General features: G+C 46.1%; 1 protein-coding gene across 12 annotated transcripts in view; it reads right to left on the reverse strand.

Annotated features, from left to right (window-relative positions):
* Positions 1–202: 202 nt before the first annotated feature.
* Positions 203–24,686, reverse strand: part of MAST4 (microtubule associated serine/threonine kinase family member 4) — a 603,634-nt gene continuing 579,150 nt past the window's right edge. For 10 of the 12 annotated variants that reach the window (XM_043887656.1, XM_043887655.1, XM_043887653.1 and 7 more), the window contains 6 exons: positions 22,618–22,818; positions 20,430–20,659; positions 19,782–19,904; positions 11,153–11,289; positions 8,581–8,762; positions 203–8,249 (listed from right to left, as the gene is read on the reverse strand). In XM_043887656.1, the coding sequence (XP_043743591.1) occupies positions 2,743–8,249; positions 8,581–8,762; positions 11,153–11,289; positions 19,782–19,904; positions 20,430–20,659; positions 22,618–22,818 (6,380 nt within the window). In that variant the 3' untranslated portion in view covers positions 203–2,742. The remainder of the gene's footprint in view (positions 8,250–8,580; positions 8,763–11,152; positions 11,290–19,781; positions 19,905–20,429; positions 20,660–22,617; positions 22,819–24,686) is intronic. The other 2 variants (XM_043887657.1, XM_043887666.1) reach the window with 1 other exon arrangement.

Consider the following 24,686-nt stretch of genomic DNA (forward strand, 5'->3'; position numbering starts at 1 on the left):
GGAGTGGAGTCTACTTAAAGGCAGACAGTCTTGAAGAAAGGAACACTGTTTCAGTTTAAAAGAAATTAGCAAACCTTTCTGCCTTACACTCACCAAAAGGGTCTGCAGAAAGCCACCCTTTCCACAACAGAGTTCTATTCAGTCATGTTTTGGAGATGCTATGCATGTGTGTGGATGGGGGGGAAAAAAACCTTAATAGCCATTATCTTTTCATGCTAAATTTTTATTTCAATGTTATGCAACTGCATAAGTATAAATATTTGTTCAATATACAACAATTATGACATCCATAGGGAATTTCTTAGAGAAAATAAGACTGCACACACTTTATTGCACAGATCCTAACAAACTTGAAGCTGGTAAATCTACAGCTCGGAGTACTAGGGAGGAGCACACCGTACAATCACAGGAGACCGACCAAACAGAACACAGGAGGGCTTCTACCATCTGACTGGAGAGGTTTACAACAACAAACAGTTACTACACGAATGCAATCTTAGGGACTCTGTAGCCATCCAAAATGCAAAAACATATTTGGCAAAAATGATAATACACTATACAAAATATACATTTTAAAATATCATTTGTAAACAAGCAGCTAGTTGTGCTTTAAAGAAAATTGGACAGTTAAAAGCAAAGGCTGTAAACCATACATTACCTCCCCGACAGACCTGTCTAAATGTCTGAGTGCAGAAGGGTTAGGTTATGACAGCCGCCGAATGCAGGTATGAATTATAAATGTTGAGACCATTTTTGAAACCCATTTAAGTTCTTTCAAAATATTTGTTTCTTCTACAATTCACAACATAGTGATGGGAAACGGCTAAAATCTCATGGGAAAAAAATCAGGGGCAAGGAAGAGAGTTTTTCACCACTGTCAACTCATTTTACAATGAAGGACAACCAAGCAATTGGTTAAGTTATGCCTTTGTTTTTGGAGTGGAGTTTACAGCCTCACTAAATGATTTACAATCCACAGGGATGTAAGATGATGCTGTGCTTAGGTGAACAATTTTATAGCCTGAAGATACGAAGACATCCCTGCAGGGGAGGGGGATTGGGTGCTTGACTAGTATTTACTGGTGATTTTTTTCTCTTACAAAACAAAACAAAAATCCTGCTATGGATCCCAAGCATCTTATAAATACTTAGCTGTGTGTATTTTCTCTTAGTGCCTTAGTACTTATGTCAGCAAGTGCCGTCTCATAATACAAAACAAGCCACCAGGAAAACTGCAACAAAAAAACATGAAGACCCCCTCAGCACTAAAATGACTGGACAGATCCTACATATTCCATGGTATACAAAATTTAAATAAGGCTTAGCAAAAGTAAAAAGGACAGTCACATTCAAGCACCAAATAGCTCCAACAAGTCTTTTTGTTACAAAAATGCTGCTCTTTATTAATACAGTATATATATATTTTTTTGCATACAAATAAAGAGACCATGTTATGAAATGTATGGAGCTACTTGATGCACCAGAAATGAATGTGAAACCCAGGAACTTGCTAAAAACAGCAAGCTTCATCTACAACATAAGGCCCCAGCTATGTATTAAAATGTATCTGATGTCCTGATTATTCCTTAAAATATATGCTATGATGCCAAAATCCATACCCCCTCCACTTTTCCTCAAAAAAGCAAAGTGAAAACCTCTTCCAATGCCTAGTGCTTATTAATCAACCTAAATACGAGCAGATTTGTGTGCGGCCAGTTATTTTCTTTTTTGCTCAACAGCAGGGTGGGCGCAGAACTACTACAAAATGTGTGCTTCTCGGACTAGCGACTCATAGCATAAAGGCCTGAGTTTATTTAAGAGCATGGGAAGGAGGGAAACCAGAACAGAAATAAAAATCAACGTGTGTTTATAGCCCTCACTCTACCTATGGTGAAGAGTTGACACACACGCCCACAGACAAGGACAACTGGCCTCTGAGACAGCTGGGCCCAGGATCAAAATGGCCATTAGTGAAATGAAAATGGCTAGCTCCATCTGTTGTGACCATTCCTGATGGAGGAGCATTCCAGATGCAGTGATTCTAGTCATTCTTGCTTTAGATCTGGAAAGATAGGTAGCCAGATATAGTGCTATCAAAACTTCTGGTTAAAAATACACATACAAACTCACAATCTAGTGTATTTCAGGCTTGCTTTCACCATCAACTCTACTCAGAATGTTTTAGCTTAGAAAAAAATGTAGCCTTGCAAGAGTCTCTTCAACCACAGACCAAAACACGTGGGTGGATGTGTATATACACAAACAAGGGTGCATCTATATTTTAACAAGCACCCAGCTTTAGCCATTTCGCATCATGACTGCATCGTGATCAATGGTAGAGCAAACATTCTACTAAAAAAACCCCAAAAGTTGTAGTAAATGATGCCATCAGCAAGGTATCGACTCTACATCCCAAACCAAACACATTGCTAGATATTTACAGAGAAAGTCTTTTCCCTCAACAACCCTCAACCTCAACCAGAAAGAATTTTTTTTTGTTGTTTTATTTTGTACAAACACTATCTGGTAACAGTTTACCGGTTCCAATTTGGGAAGGCATTTGGAAGAAGGTCCCCTCTTTCTCTGTCTCTTGTCTCCTAGCTTCTTCAGTGAGGCTCCAGGCTCTGCCAATAGCAGGGGGGTGGGGGGGGGGTGGTGTCCCACAATGCTGGTTTCCAAGGTAGTCAAGACGCAGTTACACACGCAGGGTGGGTTTCCCCAGTACCGCCCGAGCCTGCCCCATCACAAGGCCTTTTTGTGGGGGCTGCCGCGCAAACTCTCTTTCCCCCGCCTCTGTCGCAGCCCAGTGTCCTTCTCAGAAGGGAGAACGACGGGGCGCTCAGTGCTTGGAGCGGGGGACGGCTTGGCCGCCTCTCTGCCCACACTCTGGTTCCTGGTCTGAGCTGGCGGGGTGGGGGCTGGCTCTTTCCCTTTGGCTTCTCCCACGGCGGCGGTTACTGAGAGGGCCCAGTCCCGGTGGCTGGTGCCCGCCACCAGGCCAGGGTTGGGGTGCTGGGACTCCAGAGTGATGGCTGAGCTGCGGAAGGATGGCAAGGAGTCGCTCTTGGTCATTTGGGTTCTGCCACCCTCGCCAGGCAGGGCTTTCCGCTGGTCCCTGCTGCTCGAGGCTGGGGGTTCTGCTGCAGGCCCACCGGCCTTGGCAGAGGAGGTGTCGCTGGAGGTGGTAGAAGTCTCTGGAACTGCTGGTCTGGCCTCGGGAAAGCCACAGGAGTAGCTCAGAGACTTCTCTGGGAGGGTGGCACAGCGGAGCGAGCTCTGCACTGTGGCTGAGGGTGACCGCTTCATGCCGCTGGGCTTGCTCGCCTCGCTCAGTGGCCTCTGGGGACTGGGCCCTTGCCCCTTGGCCTCCGGCCAGCCCTTCCCAGTGGCTGCTGCCGGCTTCTCCGCACCCTTGGGCCCAGCCTCACTGTGCACCGAGGCCACGCTGGCGCCTGGCTTCTCACCACCCACAGGGGTGTAAAGTGCTTCAGTGCGTTTCTTCCCTTCAGACTCGCCGGTGTTGGCGCTGGCGGCCAGCGGGCTCGGGCTCCTGTCTGTCTGTCTGCACAGAGGGGGACAATCTTTCACAGTGGATGGTGTGGGGGCCTTTGGAGACGGGTTTTGCCTTTCCCTGATGGTGGGAAGTTTCTGGTCCACTGACTCACTGGCCCCGAGGAGTCCTCGCATCTCCAGTGCCTCTGGGGGACACCCAGCGCTGGTGGGTCTCAGCTTTGTGTCTCGAGGACCCCCTTCCATGGGCAGGGGGACTGAGCGCCCACTGGCTCCCTGGCCAGTCACTTCACGGGCTGTATCCTGGGGACCTGGGAGGACAGGGAACTCCTCTGACGCACCCTTACTGCTCCCCACCCCCGCTCTGCCAAGGGTCTGAGCGCCAGGCTCTTTGCTCACTGCAGCCTCAGCGCCCGGCTTCTGGGAGGAGAGGGGCCGGTCTGGGAACTTAGACTTTGGAGGGCCCAGGCTGGGGTCAGACCTGGGCTTATGGCTGCTGCTGTCACCGTGCAGAGCAGCGGGCCTGAGAGCGTCCTGGAAGCTGGAGTCTGTAGCACAGGGCTTGCTCCCCGGCAGAGAGGCGGTGGGGTGGCTGGGCAGAATGTAGTGCTGACAAGCCGGGCCAGGGAGCTCTTTGGTGGGGGGTGGGGGCTGACAGCTACTGGTGAGGTGCTTTTGTGGGGGCTGTTCTTTCCTTTCCAGTTCCCTGGGACTCAGCTGAGAGCTACTGGTGACATGCTTTTGTGGAGGTTGTTCTTTCCTTTCCAGTTCCTGGGGACCCGGCTGAGAACAACTGGTGAGGTGCCTTTGCAGAGGCTGTTCTTTCGTTTCTGGTTCCTTGGGACCCACCTGAAAACTACTGGTGAGGTGCTTCTGCAAACACAGTTCTTTCCTTTCTGGTTCCTTGGGACCCACCTGAGAACTACTGGTGACATGCTTTTGCAGGGGCTGTTCTTTCCTTTCCGGTTCCTTGGGACCCACCTGAAAACTACTGGTGAGGTGCTTCTGCAAACACTGTTCTTTCCTTTCTGGTTCCTTGGGACCTGGCTGAGAACTACTGGTGAGGTGCTTCTGCGAACACTGTTCTTTCCTTTCTGGTTCCTTGGGACCCAGCTGAGAGTTACTGGTGAGGTGCTTTTGTGGGGGCTGTTCTTTCCTTTCTGGTTCCTTGGGACTCACCTGAAAACTACCGGTGAGGTGCTTTTGCAGAGGCTGTTCTTTCATTTCTGGTTCCCTGGGACTCAGCTGAGAGCTACTGGTGACATGCTTTTGTGGAGGTTGTTCTTTGCTTTCTGGTTCCTTGGGACCCAGCTGAGAACTACTGGTGAGGTGCTTCTGCAAACACTGTTCTTTCCTTTCCAGCTCCTTGGGACCCAGCTGAGAACTACTGGTGACGTGCTTTTGCAGAGGCTGTTCTTTCCTTTCTGGTTCCTTGGGACCCAGCTGAGAACTACTGGTGAGGTGCTTCTGCAAACACTGTTCTTTCCTTTCCAGTTCCTTGGGACCCAGCTGAGAACTACTGGTGAGGTGCTTCTGCGAACACTGTTCTTTCCTTTCTAGTTCCTTGGGACCCAGCTGAGAGTTACTGGTGAGGTGCTTTTGCAGAGGCTGTTCTTTGCTTTCCGGTTCCTTGGGACCCGGCTGAGAACTACTGGTGAGGTGCTTTTGCAGAGGCTGTTCTTTCATTTCTGGTTCCCTGGGACTCAGCTGAGAGTTACTGGTGACGTGCTTTTGCAGAGGCTGTTCTTTGCTTTCCAGTTCCTTGGGACCCAGCTGAGAACTACTGGTAAGGTGCTTTTGTGGGAGCTGTTCTTTCTTTTCCAGTTCTTTGGGACCTGGCTGAGAACTACTGGTGAGGTGCTTCTGCAAACACTGTTCTTTACGTTCTAGTTCCTTGGGACCCGGCTGAGAACTACTGGTGAGGTGCTTTTGCAGGGGCTGTTCTTTCCTTTCTGGTTCCTTGGGACCCAGCTGAGAACTACTGGTGAGGTGCTTTTGAAGGGGCTGTTCTTTCCTTTCTGGTTCCTTGGGACCCGGCTGAGAACTACTGGTGAGGTGCTTCTGCAAACACGGTTCTTTCCTTTCTGGTTCCTTGGGAACCGGCTGAGAACTACTGGTAAGGTGCTTTTGCAGGGGCTGTTCTTTCCTTTCCAGTTCCTTGGGACCCATTTGAGAACTACTGGTAAGGTGCTTTTGTGGGAGCTGTTCTTTTCTTTCTAGTTCTTTGGGACCTGGCTGAGAACTACTGGTGATGTGCTTTTGCAGGGGCTGTTCTTTCCTTTCTGGTTCCTTGGGACCCGGCTGAGAGTTACTGGTGAGGTGCTTTTGCGGGGGCTGTTCTTTCCTTTCTGGTTCCTTGGGACTGTCTTTCTGCACAGACTGGAAACCAGAAGGCCTTTCACTCTTCTCACTCTCTGGCCTGGGTGGCTCCAGAGACCACTTGGCAGAAGTGGGTTCCATCCTGGATTCCAGGCCACTCTCTGCACCCAGATCTCTCTCACAAGGAGCCCCCGCAGAGCGCAAAGAGGAGTCCTCTCTGGCCAGCAGCCTCACCTCCTCTCGGCCGTCTCTGGGGTTTGCTCTCCCGCAAGGCCCGCATGCTTTTTCCAAGGCCTGGGTCTGGGTGGAGATATCCGGGCGGGTCCTCCCCACCACAGGGAGGGTTTGGGAGCTGTCGCTGGGTTTAGCAGCTTCTGGGGAACACAGCTCCTTGGAGGACTCTTTGCGGATGTCGGGCCTCGCAGCTGACCGCTCGCTCCTGACTATGGAAGGGCCCCTTTCGGACAACTCCCTCCCACTCGGCTTCTCCCTGGGGGGGACACTTTCAGGAGAGAGTGGGCTGCGGGATCGAGATGCGTTGGCACCTTGGAGGTTCTGCCCCGGGAAGGGAAGGAGCTTAACGTCGGGGCTGCGGTCTTGGTGCTGGCTGGGGTGGCCCTCTCCCCGCTGGGGATGGCTCTCCATGATGGTCGCTGGGGTGTGGGCTGCCTGGGAGACCTTCTTGTCCAGCTTCAGCTCTGGGTCAGGCGGGGCAGCCACCGGTGAACTCTGCAGACCCCGGCTGGATGGCGGGAACCGAGGCTCGAGCAGGTAGGCTTTGCTCACCTTGAAGCCAGCCGGGGAGGGCTCTTTCTGGCCCGCGGGGTCAGTCTTTCTCCCTGTGCTGCTGGGGACAGCCAGGGGCACGGGGGACCCCGCATCACTGCCCGGGCTGGGGCTCTGGGCAGGATCCGGGGAAGGCAGCTCTGTCTTGGAGGCCTGCGGTCCCGACAGGAGAGCGATGTCCAAGGTGCCTTCAATGGGCTTCAGGCATGACACAGACCTCCCTTCCAGCTTATACTCGGAGGGGCTTTTCCGGACAGGCGACTCTGGGGCAGCCAAGCCCGGCTTCTCCACTCCGCTGTCCACCCGGCCAGAAAGGGCCTTGAGAGGGACAAAGGCGACGGCGCTGAGCTGAGCCGCATGGGCGCTGCCAATGAACGGCGTGCGGCCCTCGGGGGCTGGCGGGGCCTCCTGTTGCCCTCCCATGGCCCGGCCCAGGCTCCCGGGCAGGCCCTCCTGGACACCGGCCGCCACCTTGGGCTTGAGCACAGAGCAGGGGCTCTCGTCTTTGTCTTCGAGGGACATCTTCTTCCGGAGGTAATCGATGTTGGCCAACTTGCTGTCTAACTTCTCACACCGCACACCCTCCTTGGCCTGGGGGGCCTTCTCCGCGGTGTCCCCCTTCCCAGAGGTGGACCTGTGGGGGGCGTGGCAGAGGCCGTCCGGGAGGGTGCTGTGAGTCGAGGCTCGTTTGAGGTCACAGGTGCCCTGGCCGTGGTCCCCGGCTGCCGGCGCCCCCTCAGAGGCGACACCCTCGCTGGCCCGCACGCTGGCCTGCTTGTGGAGGGCGTCTTTCAAAAGGCTGCACAGGGGCTGCGCCTCCTGCCCGGCTGCTCTGCTCTCAAAATGACTTGACCTCTCTGAAGCTTTCGGATAGATTTTCTTCTCTCTCTCTTCGAGCCTAAAAGCGCAGAGGTTTTCCAAGTCACTGCCGAGTCCGTGGGGCTTCGGGCGGGATTCCTGTTTTTCCGAGAGCCCGTCAGGTTTCTTCACCACCACCTTGGCCTTCAGCTTCTCTCGGTCCAGCTCGTCCACAGACTCCTGGCGGCCCAGCTTCCGGGACACGGGGCGCTTCAGGCAGCCTTGCTCCACGGGCCTGGCCCGGCTGAGGGCAGGCGCATCGCACACGTTCTCCTCCAGGCTCTGCAAGGTCACCTCCCGCTGTTGCTGCTCCCGCGGCACCTCCTCCTGGGTGACCTCCAGGCTGTGCTTGCGGGAGCACAGGTGCTTCTTGTCGCCTCCATAGGAGGGAGAGAGCTTCTCCTCCGACTGCACGCGCTTGAGCAGCGGGGACCGAGGGGGTTCCGCACTCTTGGGCCTCACAACGTGCCTGACGATGGTGGGTGGGGAGTGCATTTTGCTGGGAAAGGCTTGGGCCATCTTGGAATTGCCAAGTGAGTGCCCCAGCAGAGGGGATGGGGACCGCTGCGGGGAGGTGGGCTGTGGGGTCGGAGAGGGTGTCCGGGCCAGCGGAGACAGGGGGATGCTGCCGGCTGACTTCCGCCTTCCTGACCGGTAGCGCTGCCCGCTGAGTTTGGGGGCCAGACCATGGAGCGTGCTGGGCCGGATGTGTCCGGACCCCGCCGGGGAGTTGGGGGCACTGGAGCTTGGGGAGCTGCTCTGGGAGGAGTTAGTACCTGTGGGTGGGAAACGGGACACTGTGAGCAAGAACCACCTTCCCCTTTCTTTCCAGGCTTTCAGACCCTGGATGTTTTAGATAAGGGCAGCCAACTGTCTCAGCATCTCAGTCTAGTGAACAAGGACTTTTCAGATAAACCTCCCCAAAGGTCAACCCAGTACTTCCTGTCTTTTCTAAGGGACCAAATTGCTATATCTTCTGACCTTCCTGTTAATCCTGTTCTCTGTCAATTACATCCCCACCTTCTTTCTTTAAGCTGGAATAAGCTTGTCTTCCAGGATCTCAGCTCGTGACCCCTCAACTCTTGCTAGGAGAGGAGGTTCACTCACCGGATGGGAAGTCGGGGGTGGAACGGTAGCTGGGTGTAGGGGATCGGGGAGACAAGCTGTGAGTGGGGGACCCTGGGAGGCTCTCCCCTGATGACAGGGATCGGTTCAAGCAGGAGAAACTTCGGCTGGTGTGGAGTAAAGGAGAAGGCTGCTTGGCTAGTTTTTTGAAAAGGGATCTCCTCCTAGAGTGAAAACAGAAGAAAACGGATCAGATTCTACATTCAAAACCACTCCCCCTTCCCCAAAGCACCAGTGTACTGATTCAGTATATCCAGAGATGGTGACATGATGGCAGGTCCTCTCAAAGAGAAGGATTCCACTTTTACCTTCAAAACTTTCCCATGACTTAGAAAGGACGATGCTTGGAGAATACACAATGGAAACCCTCTTAATTTCAAGCACTTTAAGAAAAGTTGTGAAAAATAGGAAAAACATATCTGGTGACTCAGAATCCGCCTGCAATGCAGGAGACCCAGGGTCAGGAAGATCCCAAGAAGAAAATGGCAACCCACTCCAGTCTTCTTGCCTGGAAAATTTCAGGCACAGAGGAGCCTTGCAGGCTACAGTCCATGGGGTTGCAAAGAGCTGGACATGACTGAGTGACTAAGAATAAATGCATATTCATTTATTTGTATGTCAGGTTTTTGAGGATACTGTTTTTTGCCTGAAAGCTTCCAAGTATATAGCCCCCAACACACTGACACAATTAAATTAAGAGACAATACAAAGTAAATCCCTGGAAGAAAAACTGTCATTTGGAATATTGGATTCTTTAATGGTGATCTACTGGGTAGAGGCTTTCATCTCTGAGGGGCTGTTTGCTGTGCTTATTCCATCATGAATTCCTGAATATTCCTATGAACACTGGAGGCTGTACATTTACACAGAAAAACTGAGGGAGGTGAACTGAAGCTTTATCAAGTCAGCAGGGCAGCAGACATCATGCTTCAGCAGAGGGCAAATGTGTAGTGAGTGCCAACAAGCACGTCTTAAAGTTAAAAGCACAGCTTCAGGTGGCTTGAAAAACGGGTGGCTGTATAGGGTTCCTTCACCTCCAGGGGCTGAGTCACACACTTTCTACTCTACTATCCCTTGAAGCAGTGTGTTCTATATGACCCAACACACACTCAAAATATAAAGCTCACATTAAAAAAAAAAAAAAGAAGGATATCAATGTATGTATGTATGTGTGTATGTGTACTTTTTATCACAGTAATAAATGTACTTGGGTCAAAAAGTTAAATAGTTTTATAAGCTTATAATGAAAAATAGCTCTATTCTGCCTTTTCCCCAACTCCGAGAAAAACTCTTTCTACTCTTTTAGCTGTATGCAAATTGCCAAGTAATGTGCTTACATTGTTTTTTCAGTTTTTCAATTCTAGAAATTATCTGTTGATTTCCCACCACAGAAGATGAAAATTTAGCCCCTAGAGCAACACATTCCCCCTTCTAACCAAACACACTTCCTCCCAATTGAGCTAAACCAAATTTTTTGGTTAGGAAAAAAAGGTTGACACTTTATTTTACACAATAAATACTGTTCATAGTTTGGCCATGAAAAGCGTAATTCTATTTTCCTCTCTTGTACAAATTTGTCTTTCCTGGAGTTAATAATCATTGCTTTTTTCATTTGCGTATTTTTCTTTTCTAGCATTAAAATCCTTATAATGTGATCCAACACACCAAATTCAAGTAGGTAGAATCAAGATGCGGTTGCATCATGCAGGGAGCATATCTAGACAATTGTTTGGAAGAAACATCCCCACCATACAGACACACACACAGACAGACACACACACACACCCCTCACCAGTGTCTGCACAGGGGACTAAGTGACACTAACGGTGCCTTTCACAGTGCAAATGTGTAATAGACTTTCAGGCAGTAAAACAAAGTCTTTTTATTTCTAGGCTTATTTGGATGCTTTGAAGATCTAGTTATCTTAGAATATCTGGCACTCAAAAATAGCAACTATATATTTTTGTATTATTTATTATTGCTATTGTTTAGTTGCTAAGTCATGTCTCACTCTTTCCCGACTCCATGGACTGTAGCCTGCCAGGTTCCTCTGTCCATGGGATTCTCCAGGGAACCCAGCTGGAGTGGGTTGCCATGCCCTCCTCCAGGGGATCTTCCCAACCCAGGGATCAAACCCGCATCTCCTGCATTGCAGGTAGATTCTTTACCACTGAGCTACCAAGGCTTCCCTGGTGTTTTTAGATGGACATTATTAAATATAGATTTAATGCTAAAAGCTACTGAAGTTTTAGTTCCTCAAGTCCAACTGAAATGAAGTCTGAAAACTTAAGAAAAAGCAGAGCTTTTCATGGTTCTCACACATGAGAAAAAGTAATCTAAATTCTACAGTGTAACTATATAAATCTTTTCATTATGAAACATAATGCTGTTATGAATGAATACAAACTCTGGTGTATAAATACATTTGAACAGGGCAACATTTCTTGCAGAGACATAGATCTTCCTCACATGCAAGCATTTAAATTAAGTGAGGAGTAACTTTCCTTCAGTGTGGGAACACACCAAACCCACGAGGAGCACGGCTCTAACTCACCTTTCTAGACTTTCCTTCTTCTTAGATTTCTTGCTCCGCCTCACCATCCGGCTCTTATAGCTGTTTCTCCTGGCTGGTCCTGTTTTGATTGATGTGTTTTCAAATGGGGTGGTTGTGATTGACACCTTATTTCCACTCTATAAAAAAAATGAGGTGGTATTAAAGGGAAATGCTGTGATGAAACAAGACCAGAAAAGATATAGGAGATCCAAAGACAAATAAACATCCAAAAGGACGGACATGACCACGTGTCAATGACCCTTCAGGTAGTGAAGTCCTGATAAACTGGGTGGAAAAAAAAAATGTGAGGTCTCCTTAAGGTGGTGGGATGTGGATTCCACGGTCACTGTTGTGCTCAGCTGCGTCCAACTCCTCGCATCCCATGAACTGCTGCCCTCCAGGTTCCTCTGTCCATGGAATTTTCCAGGCAAGAACACTGAAGTGGGTTGCAATTTCCCACTCCAGGGGATCTTCCTGACCCAGAGATTGAACCTGCATCTCTTGCGTTTCCTGCATTGACAGGTGGATTCTTTACCACTGAGCCAACTGGGAAGCCCAGCAGAGCTGAGTTTAAATCTGAGCCTGTGACCTGAGCACTTGTTTTCCTCTGAACCATCTTACAGCGGAATCACACCTGTCTCCTAGGGCTCATCTGAGGATTAAGGGGATAGAGTGTGTAAAGCCGTTAGCACCCAGAGTGGCACATGGAAAGGGCTCTATAAATAACACTTACGCTCATGCATATGTATTAAGTGTAAACGTGCCCAGAGACGCTTGCTCCTGGTTGATTTATTTTTCTTCTCTCTCCTTTCTGTGTTTTTCCTTTGACATAGAAATCATAAAGCAGCACAACTGAATCAGACTTTTATCTTTAATTATTTTTAAAGTTTTCTTTTCTATCACCAGAAAACCTGTCAGCCCAGCAGAGCTGGAAAGTTTATGCCAGCGGGTGTAAGACAGCCTCTGCTCCGTCAGGTCAGGAGTGGTAAGGTCATTCCTGGGGCTTTCTGAGCCCCTCGACTTGAACCTGGGACTGGGGCTTGCTGGACAGGCCCGAGGGATGGATTTGAGAGCAGGGTCAGAGGCCAGGGTGAGGGGTGCCCTAGACAGGCGGGCAGAACCCTACCCCTTCACTTTGGTCTCAATGATCTCTTCTTGAATTTCTTAAAAACCAAGGGAGAATCATATCCTTTCAAAGTCACAGATGGTCCTGATTACCTTAAAAAGACAAGAAGTATACACAGAAGGGCCTTTTAAAAGGCCTATGCCTGGAAGATGCCTAGCAACTCAGATCTAAGTGATGTTAAGAGACGGTGAGTTGAGTACAGTCAGGCAGGGGACTGAAAAAACAGACTGTTCAAATATCAACATCCACTTCTCCACCCAACTTGGGAAGTAATACATGCCATTATTAGAAGAAAACAATAATGTATATTTATATTTTAAAAAAATCATTGAGAAGCCTACCACTCAGCTAATGCTAGTAATATTTCTATATATTTCTTGCTGGTCTTCTATTAAACGTGTATAAATTATGCATATATATATATAGACGTATTTTATAAGTAATTTTAATTAATCTAATAGTTTTTTTTTCACTTCGCATTTCATAACTTTGAAAAACTTGCACTTTATCATTGAATATTCCTTCACATAATTTTTACTGGCTATTTAAAAATATTCCATGAGATAGGTAAATCACAATTTAACTATTTCCTTATAGCTCTTATTTCTATACTCCAATTCTTGTAAAAGTTGAAATAAGTATCTTTATCTATAAATTAGTGTCCTAACCTCTGACATTTTCCTTAGATTATCTAACTAGACTCAATACACTGAACTGTAGGGTCTAGCTGAACTTTTTAAAGACTGTTGGTACACACTGATGCACTAATTTCCAGAAAGTTCATGTCAATTTAAACTCTTACCAGCAGCACATGAGTACCCATCTTAGCACACACCTGTCAGAACTGAATACTAATATTAAATAAATTACCAATTTTATAGGAAAAAGTTACATCAAGTTTTAATCTTTGTTCTTTGGGTATTAACAAAGCTGGATTTCGTTTCATTTATTTTTCATTGTTTTTATTTCTTTAGATAATGATTTGTTCATGTCTTACATCCAATTTTGTATCTAAAAATCAATAATCAACTGAAAATTAATGATTTTTGGGTTCTTTATATATTTAAGAACATATAATCCCATACTTAGTGCCATGACTGTAAAAAAAAAATATTTTAGGGAAATGGGATTTGAATTTGAACAAGGGAAAAAAAAAGTTTTTCATTCTGAAAAAATAAATTACTTGTCTTATATTTATATGCAGATGCCAAAACTTTCAAAGTAAACCTTTATCTGGTAGTGGAGACTGGCATTCAGTTTATTCTTTAAACTGAAAACTCCACTTTTAAGTATGAAAGGGCTACCAAAATTTGTTTGGAATGGGGTTTGTTCTTTACAATTTGACTGAGGCCAGCCTAAAGTTTTGGTTTTTCCTGTATGCCTTAGGGGAAGGAAAGCGGCAGCAAACATGATAGGGGTTCATCCGTCATTGGGATTCATTCCATCCTTTACTAAATCATATCGGAGAGGACAGAGTCACAGTGACCCCTGGGGCTGCTGGAGCCCATGAGCCGTCTAAGCCTGAACCACTGCTATCCCTTCTAATACAGGTCAATTTTAAAAATGGAAAAATATCGTATATATTGCATGAGATGAATACAATAAAATGCTTAACATTTTTCATTAGAAAAGTTACGGCTGGAGTGTCATTAAGCTTTGTACAAACGTCCCTTTCTGCAAGTAGCACTGACATATATAGACTTCCACGTGTAAAGCACTTAGGGGCAAGTTGCTAAAGACACAGGAGGCCCAGCCTGGCACTCTGATGTGATAACCTAAAGAGGTGAGGAGGGGAGGGAGGCTCCCGAGGGAACGCATACATATATAATTATTCACATTGTTGTACGGCAGAAACCAATACAAAATTGTAAAGCAATTTTCCACCAATTAAGATATAAATAAAATTTTTAAAAGTTAAAAGAAAAAACTCAAAAAAGACAAACAAACCTAGATTTTGTTTGTTTCTACAGAGGGCTATTTCAGGGGACAGTTCACTTGAGTTATGGAAATACACAAAGAGATAACCTCCCCAAGAGGAAATACAGACAGAAAAAAATGCAGAGTGCAAACATTTGGTTGAAAAAGTTAATGATGACAAAAATAGTAAGTAAATGACTGAAAAATAATTTTATGGGGAATAAGTGAGAACTGTGAAGCCTGCCACCTGGTGGATCCATCAGCTATAGCAAGTGCTGCCAGAACTGACAATTTGTTTTACTGGGTCCTTTGACCTCAACAAATTCTTTTGAAGAAGGAACAATCTCTTATTAGAGAGATTCTGTGGCACTATTTCAAAAAACAACAACAATAAAATGGGGCCAGAAGACTGTCAAATGTTCTATTAAGTTAAGCATTACTTTAAACTGCTTGTGTGATTAGTGCATGGTGGGGAGGAAATTATTTTAAGCTGGCTGAACTGAATACACAAGCAGAGGTCAGGCTACCCAGCCTGTGCTCAGTCTGACTCCGCATTAGTTTATCATGTGGCCGTGGGTATCTCCCTGAGCTACACTGCTTTCACATTTCTTCCTCTGCAAAATACCCAAGGGGAATGCATTCTTCCCATACCTGAGTCCTCGTCCCATTCACACTCTCCACCATCCAGCCATATCACCTTGCATACTGCATCCCAGACGCCATGAACTCAGGCTCCGGCCACACTGGTTTACTCAGGCACCTCAAGGACTTTGAGCTTCCTGTTCTTGTGGTTTAAAGCATCATTTTATTGTGCCTAGACCGTCCCACACTCCTTCCCTTACACTAACATCCACCCACCCTTCACAGCCCTGCACAGAAAACCCCCAGCTCTCCGCCTGTCCACCGTAGTGGAAGGCTCTCTCTCCTTCAGCACTTGGGCCCTATTTACAGACTGTTCCTTTGGCTTGACACTCTGATTAGAGCCTAGCACCGCCACTGTTTCTCCTGCGAACACTGGGCTGTAAGTCTCTGGCAATCAGACCTCATGGCCGGAGCACGGGGGTATGCTACTTGAAAGCTCAGGCTCTGGAGCAGCACTGCCGGTATGCAAATCTGCTATGTCCTAGCACAGAACCTTGGCTGCTTTGCTAACTTCTCCTTGCTTTAATTTCTTCATCTGTAAAATGCGGACATTCCTATGCATAGCACCTGTGCACAGACTATGAGGATGACCTGAGTTTATTCATGTAAAGTGCTCTTGACTGCCTACTATTCATATGTGCCATCTGCTGTGTGACCCTTCCGTACCTCGCACAACTCTGCACATTCTGGGGACCCAGTTAATATGTAAGAATGGCAATAATGATGCTCTTTTAGCCCCCATTTTAGTACCCAGAGGTTCCCCAGAGTTTAGGGAAAGGAAATACTGAGGCAGTGGCTGGGGTTATTTTAGCACTTCTCCTATGACTGGGCATTTAAGCTAATGCTGTCCTAAGAAAGCAACCTGGCTGAACAGGGGGTTTCCTGCATTTGAGAGGCTCCACTAGGCAGGCAGTCATGTGAGCAGGGCGTACGACTGGGTCCACGTGGCCTCCACACTCCACCACAGTGGGGAGAGAGAGATTTCAGTGCTGTGGGAAAGGTCTTTTAGGAAGCTACTTGTCATCTGGATGGAGGTGATTAACTCCCCGTGGCAGGAGAGGTTTGAGGCAACACTGAGGAAGCACATTTTCAGGGGTTCAAAGCCGATGGGGAACTGAACCGAGTAATTATGACTTTGCTTCTCTGTGCACATAGAGAAGTTAGTGCTTTCACAGCAGGCTCACTTTGAAGTTGTGAGAGTAAGTGAGACCAAAAGTGAAGCCATGACACAGGGAATATGCTTAATGTGTTCACAATCCAAAGATAAATAAGTATTGCACACAATGTTAGTTGCTTAGTTGTGTGTCTTTGTGATCCCATGGACTACAGCCCACCAGGCTCCTCTGTCCATGGAATTCTCCAGGCAAGAATACTGGGGTCGGTTGCCCTTCCCTTCTCCAGGGGATCTTTGCCACCCAGGGATTGAACTGGGGTCTCCTGCCCTGCAGGCTGGATTCTTTACCATCCAAACCATCAGGGAAGCCCAGTATCGTACATGGATTTTTAAAAATACATACAGTGCTATGTGATGGCTCTTCCACCTTTTTCTAAGGATACCATGAGATTTTGTGAAGTAGTTTGCAAGTGTAAAACATCGTATAGACAGCATGTGAGAACACCAAAATACAGCTACTACCCTGACGGTCTGCCACGGATGGCACGTGGGCATCCAGGACTGGTACCAGTCACTTCATCCTCTGTCCAAGAATCACTGTTCACACTTAGGAGACAGACGCATGATAACGCAGTTCCTTGGGAAGATAATTAAATCCCCTGTATCCACTCTGTTTCCTGACATGGGTTGCTCTTTTGAGAGCTTCCTTTATGAGCCAGAGGCAGGATCCTCTGCTTAGATGTGAGACAGCACGCCATGGCCCAGGAGGATGCCAAAGCTCTCCATTACAGCATGTTCATGGCATTTCACGGACACAGGTCAACCAGATCCAGGAATGCAGGCACTCCGTAAGCAGATGAGGACAAAATGTTATAAATGGGATTGACTGAGTCTTTTCAGAGACCTTGCCAGAGACGATCAGGAGAAACATACATTCAAATTTCACAGAAGTAGGAAGAGACGTTTTAAAATCCAGAATCATTTGAAAATGTTTTATAAAATAAATAATGAAAGAGATCAAATATGTCTCAGCAAAATAAAAAGAAGGCATATTTCCTAAAGATATGTATATTTCACCTTATTGTTTCTTCTTCTGATTTTATGAGCAAATGCAAGAAATATTATAAAGATATACTGTGCCAGGACCTAAGATGCATGTAGCATAATACTGCTACAAAAAACGGAAGAGGTCAAACCTACTACCATTTAAAATCCATTTGACCATCTTTGAACTGCTGATGCCAAAACTTGGAAAACTTCTAGTCAGGTGAGTGACAACGAAAAGAAACTCACATATAAAACATAATCTAAACAAAAGGGAGATCCCAGAAAAGCTCAAGGAGCACTTGAGAGAGAGAAGTACCTCTCTGCCCTACACCAATGGAAAGATATACAGGCTGGAATAGATAGAGCCTGGGCCCTTACCCACAAAGGGCCAATGTGAGCCAGCAATGGGGTATCCCTGGACCACTGGATCAGGTACTATGAGAAAAGAGACTGGTCAGACTCATAAATCTTTGATCTCTTCTTGAATTTTGTCTTGGGAAGTCTGAGGTCATTTCAGAGGACTCTCACAGGCAAGGACTCTCAAAGTCCACAATCCTGCTCTGCCTCCCATTTTGGGGGCACTTACTAGGAGACAATTGTTCCATGGCAGTTGGACAAGTAATATTATCAGAAACAGATGGTGAATGAAATGAAAAAACACTCAAGTCTTACCCATGTAGGTACCAGAAATGCTACCTGTTTTGAAATGGCAACCCGCTCCAGAATTCTTGCCTGAAAAACCCCATGGCTGGAGGAGCCTGGTGGGCTATAGTCCAAAGGGTTGCAAAGAGTCGGACACGACTGGGCGACTGAGCACACGTGCACTCCTCAGGAGGCGTACTGCAACGTGTAGAGACCCCACCGTCTCAGGGATGGAACAGCGCGTACATGAAGGCGTAACACAGGCAGCGGTGTGGTGCCTGGCTCCTCCGTGGTGACTTCTGGACAGCAGGCGAGGGAGAACCCTGCTATTCACATTGTCTGAGTACCTGGCTGCAACACAGGCAGTGTGTGAACGCTGAGACAACGTGGAGCTTTAATAGCAGCTCCATGTCCCTCCTGCAGGGCTGTTGTCAGACCTGCCGTGTTTTCGGCACGGCCACGGCTGGCTTCCCATACTGCCTACGGCTCTGCAACGTCCTCTCAATATTCATCCTACTCCTCCAGTGAGCAGCACTATGCATTTGTGAGAAAGTTGACTAGAGTTAAGGGGACCACCCATAGATACAGAGGATAGCAAAGACAGTCACCTACTCCCATGGGGCCTGAAGTCAAGACCAAAATTTCATTAATGCTGTGGACTGATCAATGGCAATAACTTCCCTACAATCTGCTACTTCACAACGGACCTTTGAATGTACATACTATTACTACTCTTGGAATCTGTGCCAGACCCTGAATCTTTTGAAGAATACACTTGTGTTGGCTGGGGGATGACAAAAAGAAGGATAAAAGTCATTTATCAAAGGCTTACTTACTTATCAAAGGCTTTGTACACCCACCTACCTGCACTAATTCCAAATTCCCAAGTTTCTTTCAAGCTTCAGTTCAGTGTAACTTCTCTGTGATGACTCTCCCTATTCACAGAATATTCTGCAAAAGTATGGCATTCTTCCCCCTGCTATGGCCCTGGCTAATCAGGTTGAACTTCATCTGCCTGCATACATCTCCTATATCTCTCACAGTCGTCAAAGTAAGAACTGTACCTTAATTTCCAATGTCTACCGTATCTAGACATGTTACCAGTGTCTACCATGGTATCTGCCTAGCAAGTGCTCTAGAAACAATCTGAGTGGATGTTGTTTAAATGACACACGTGTTTATGTTTTGTTTCTCAATAGGCTGCAGGCTATCTGAGGCGATGGCTCACACCTCTCTGAAAGCCCCTAGTAATCCCTCCCTGTGTTCACACACTGAGAGGTCATCTATAAATCTGCTGACATGTAAAATGACCCTACAATTAATGATTGTATTTTTTTTAATCATAGATACGATTTTTTCCTTGAAAAAACTTAAACTCAAGACTCAGATTCATCTTTGTTTTCACCAGATCCATATTTGGAGTTATAACTTTATATTCTTTAGTTAGCAGTGGCAAAGCAAACAGCCCAAAAGAAATGAGAGAATGAGTGTAGACCATTTCTCTTCATCACACTCATGCTCTTTGTGATCTTCCTACTCCATTGGCTTGAATCAGCTTAATTCCAAGTAGGGACTGATCTACATTCAGATTTATTTGTACAAGGAGGGAAAGGTCTAAAGATTGCTAGAATCCTTTCTTCCATTACCACCTACTTCTGTCATTTATAGTGTATATTATATATTTGCAGCTCTAGCTTCCAAAGAAACCCAACTCTCGAATCAAGCTTCAGGTCTGACCTCACAGTTTAATACCACTGTCTTCTGCCACAATAGAATAAAATGTACTGAAAGCTGCTAAAGAAAACCGCACTGAGGATGGATGATTTCCAAACAGATTTTACTAAGTGTGATACATGAAACAAAGAGAACGCTATTTGTAATTTAGGATAAGAAGCAAAATTAAATTAGGAAGTGACTGTGCAGATACATGGAAGTGGATTTCATGATACAAAACCAAAAAAATTCATGTTGTTCTTGCCTTTACCTTAAACAGACCACTGAACGTTTTCTCAGCAAAGAGAATGAGTGTATATGGATAGCCCATATAGAAGAATACTAGAACTTGAGTAAAGAACTTTTGGTGCTAGTTCCTTCTGGCTACCTGTTTCATCTAGATGGCCCTGACATCAAAAAGACAGTACCTTTAGCAGGAGCTCTATAACTTCTGTGTGGACAAGTCCATGCACTGGTTCTCCATTGATGTGCGTGATCAGATCCCCAGCCTTCAGTCCTGCCTGGCAAGCCGGACTTCCTTCTTCTACATTCTAAAATTCAAGAGGAGAAGATATATTAGTGAGCAAACAAGTGACAATCCTGACACCTACTGTTCTTTTGCAGCACAATATTCTGAGTTCATCAACAAATGATCCTGCGATTCTAAGAGGAAACCAGTAAAATATGGTTCACTATTTTTGTTCTGCCATCCTCCTAAAATAGGGTAATTCCTATGGTTCCTTAAGCAATATTTCAGGTGACCTGAGAAAGTATTTTAGAAAAGAAGAAGGCCAGGTGGAAAAAACTAAGAAAAGAAGGATAAAAATAGGATTATTTTGTACTATTTCTACAAGCTTGGTATAAAGAGTGGATAATCAGATTTGAAGACTAACAAAATTATTAAAAAGAATTAACTTTTGCTAAATTCAGTCCTACCACACAGATAAAGGGCAAGAGTATGAAGCAGGCCCCAAATGCCAGCTTAACAGGAAACTCATTTGCTGTTAACTATGCCTCAGCTGATGTATTCATTCTCTAGTTTGCTGGGAATGAAAACTGGCCAGAAAGAGTCTCACCCAAACGATGTGATGCACTGTGTAAATGTCGCTGTCTCCCACGTACACCCGGATGGCTCGGATGGTGAAACCATAGTTCTTCCCCAAACTGTGGATCACAATGGGCTGGTGTGGACTGGCAGAAGCTCCTGAAGAATCTCGGCTGGGAGAGGAGTCCCTTGAGGAAGAAGGGTCCGAGGACAGGGAATGGGGAGACATTGGACTTCCCAGTGGAGAAACAGCAAACATATCTGCAACAAAGAAGCCAGTCATCAAAGCTTTACCAACTGAGCCACCTGGGAAGCCACATTATTGAAGGAGTACTGGCTGAATAATCTGAATCGGGAAAACACTGTCATGTTAACTTTCTGATAAAAGGATCATTCCTTATTACTGTGATTAGAACTGACTCTCTTCATGTATTACCTGCGGTTCTAGCAAGGTTTCTGAGAGGGTAATGCAGGTGGATAGAGAAATTTTAAGAAAAACTCACTTCATATTCTTCAACACCATTTCTATCTTGTTTTCCTTGTTTTATGAACAAACACGCTTTTTATTTATAGTTCTTATCACTGTTTCATCTATGTGAATCTAAACAAATCCTAACTGGTCATATGAAATTGTGCACGCACGCCTGTCTGTGTGCTGTGCATGAAAAAGAATCATCTGCAAAACGATGCCATGGTTTAAATGTGAGCTGAGCAAGGGCCAGGCTACAAAAGGCCGGTGCTGTTGAAGACTCCCGGGGTGCAGTGAGTAACACTGTGGCCACAGCAAGCTGAAAGTATCCAGACTATCTTCTGTCGTAATTCTTGGGATGCGTGTGTGCTCAGTCGTGTCCGACTGGTTCCGACCCCATGAACTGCAGTCTGCCAGGCTCCTCTGTCCATGGGATTATCCAGGCAAGAATCTTACATCTGTCCAAAGGAGAACAATTACCTAAATGTATCACTGTCCAGGCTCCTTCACTGACTTCATGTGGCATCCTCACACTTTTGTCCTGGCTACCCTCTGTCTCATCCAAAGGCCAGGTGAACAGATCCACACTGATGGGTAGGGAACTTCAAAACATGCAAAGGTAGGAAGCAGACAGAGTGGACACACAGATCCAAACTGCTAAGAAAGCCATGCCCCTGACTCTTTTCCTCAATACAGCTTTCCTTATCTCCCCAAATAACTGACCCATGTTCACCACGATGTGGGCTTTCTCACCAGCTCTCAAAGTGGACTGGACCACATTCCACTTACCGACCACACTGGAACCACTGCCTTCTGGTTGTGAATAGTCATTCAGACTAGGGTGCTTGTTTTAAGGTGCTATAAGGACATCTCCCAGAAAACAGAACATGCTATAGTGAGCACTACCCCCTCAATGAACATTTCTTTCTGCACAAATTTGAAATTTCAAAAATGTAAACAATCCCTTTTATACATGGTCTGTATTCTTCCAACTGCAAGCCATCTGCAATATAATTTGACTGCCACTTCCATTCTTTTACTGTCAGCTGAGTGATAAGTCACAACCACCAGGGTGTGTATTTTCATCTCAGCCAGTGAAATTACACCAGATTTTGTGATTAGTAGAGGCAAAACTAGGTTGTGGAAAAATGCTGCAATTCAACAAAATCATAATTAAGCCAAGTTTTTTAAATATAGGGAAGAAAACGACTGGGCTACCAGTAGGAGGAAGCATAACCCAACAGACAAGGCTGGTAAGACCTGCAATTTCAGTGCTGTCTGTGATACTCTCTGCATCCCCAGAAATGAAAAACGTATGTTCTCTGTATTGATTTCCTCATTAATTAGATGAGAAAAACTATACTTAGCTTTCTGACACAGATGCTGTAAACAGCTCTGTAAAGGATATAAATGATGCATGGTCTAGGGAAGAAAAATTATTCAGAAGAGGGAAATTTATCACTTAACTTGGGGAGGGGAGAAAGGAAAAAGAAAGAAAACAAAAGAAATAAGCCTTTGTGGGAAGGGATCCTGCCTCATCTCCTGCTGCCGAAAGAAGTGTGAAGGAATAGGTCACGTTTGTCTTCTGGGAGCCCTGGAGGCCCTCCAGGGGGTCGCTCAGGAGGGCTGTGCCCGGGCACCACCCGTTACTGGGTCAAGCAGCCTTGCGTCTCAGCCAACATGCCACACTGGGGGAAGGGGGGGCACATGCACAAGTCACACAATTTCATGCGAGTCGATGTCTCTCTACCTCCTGGGATCATGAGGGACAGAGCACTGGCAGAAAGGGACTTTGTGACTTTCCCCGAGATTTTCTTTTTCTCTGTGCTTTCTAATCGCTGCCGAGCCATGTGAGAAGCGGGTTCACTGGAGGGCTTTGAGGCATTATCTGTACTGTCCACACACTCGCTTCGTCCATTTATCTGATCCAAGTGCTCTGAAAAACTGCCAACTGTACAAAGAAGAAGGGATAAACATTTCAGGAGAATTTGGGATAGGAGAGCTGGGGAGGAGGGAGGAGAGAGAGGGAAGGATGAACACTGGGAAACAGAGGCCCACGTGGTGCATGAGTCCATGTGGTGTCAGGCAAACATGGGAATCACGCGACTGGTTCGAGAAAGGTGAGTTGGAGGAGGGAGAATGAAAGAGCTGTCCATCCAGATTTCATTCTCCTTGTACACAGGTCCACTAATTCTGAGTCGACTCCATTTAACTAGAAGAACAATTGCGCTTTAGAATCATTTACAACTCTCATAGAGACAATTCTTCCTCCTGACCCCACTGTGAAAGGCCATGAACCAAACATCACCTTACGAGCCCCATGACCACCCACAGCATACTACGATCAGCCTATGATACCAGTGATCAGCATTAGCAAGGCAGTTAATACTGGTTTTTGCTAAGTGGACATTATTTAGTCACTTCACAGAGACTTATGCCCCTGTCATCTCCTACCATCTTTCCAAGACATACCTCACACTAGGCTCAGGATGTAACTTCCATAAAAGCGTCTAAAGTGTCACCTTTGACCTCCCACACCTCCTTTCACTCTAAGCTCCTCGTAAATTTCACAAGCCAAGACAGAGTTTCTTTCACTACATGCTGCATTACCCAATGGCTTGCTACATCTTCTTGGCTTTAGTCTTGACACAGCCATATGCTGACCTGTCCTGAAATTCCTGGACCAGTGAGAAGATCTGTCCCCCTCTAAGCCAGCCAAATCTTCTTTATATTTATTACCTTGAATATAAACCGGAAGGGTTTTTTTTAAGTTAAAAAATTAGAACTTCCCTCAGCACAGTAATGTGAGAGAATATCTCACCATACAGAACAATGCAGAAATGGAATATCACTGATACCAGTCCGGTAAGTGCACACGCCCAGCGTAAAGACAGTTCTCTCTGTCAGAAGTGACATATTGAAAAAAAAGTCACATGACCATCTCTTTCCGTTTCTCCTATTCTTTCTTTCACAGTCTATCAGTTTTTTGGTATTTTTTCCTTTCTTTTTTCTTATCAATGATACTACATATTTGTCTGTCCAGAAAAAGACAATGCTTATCTCTCTTGTCTTTCTACATGCTATATTAGAAGCCCCCTGTGCTTTAAAAATCATCAGCGCTATCATCACATGAAGATATGCAATCCACAGAGAGAATTTAATACCATTATAAATGATCCTTTGGAAGACCAGCCAGCACATTTTAAAGTGCTGACCATGACATTCTTTGCCTAGAAAAGAGGCTTAATTGGATTTAACTAACATTTCTGTTGCAGTGCTAGACTCACAACGGTACAGCTGAAGTTTGGTCCTAGTTCACAGAGGTGGCGCGACCCCATAGGCGTGGTCCACACTAAGGAAAGCCTAGGACCCAGGACAGTGGGGCTTGCGAACAGCACAGTTCACGGCCAGCCAGGTGCTGCAGGCACAGGAGAAGATTCGCAGTCCTCTGTGTGACCCCCATCTGACCTACCAAAGAAGATAATCTCAAGGCAAATAACAACCCTCTTTCCACTTGCATATGCTAAACTCAACCCCATTTAACAGTGTATCTATCCTATTCACTCTAAATATAAAGACATCAACTGCTGAGGGACTAGGCAAAAATTGCTTCACAAATCAAATCTCACCTCAAAAACCTTCAGCTTGCTCTGGGATAAGTTACACGCTCACTTCTTTCTCATTTGGTTTGTATGGGATCATTGACAAGTGTAAACTGGAAAGCTGAATCTCTTCACGATGAATAATTTGTTGGATGCGTTCGAGCACTACACCTAAGTTTTCAGGACTTTTGCTTCTCACTGATTCAAATACATTGTA

This window comes from Cervus elaphus, chromosome 25, assembly GCF_910594005.1.
Source record: "Cervus elaphus chromosome 25, mCerEla1.1, whole genome shotgun sequence".
Taxonomy (NCBI): Eukaryota; Metazoa; Chordata; class Mammalia; order Artiodactyla; family Cervidae; genus Cervus; species Cervus elaphus.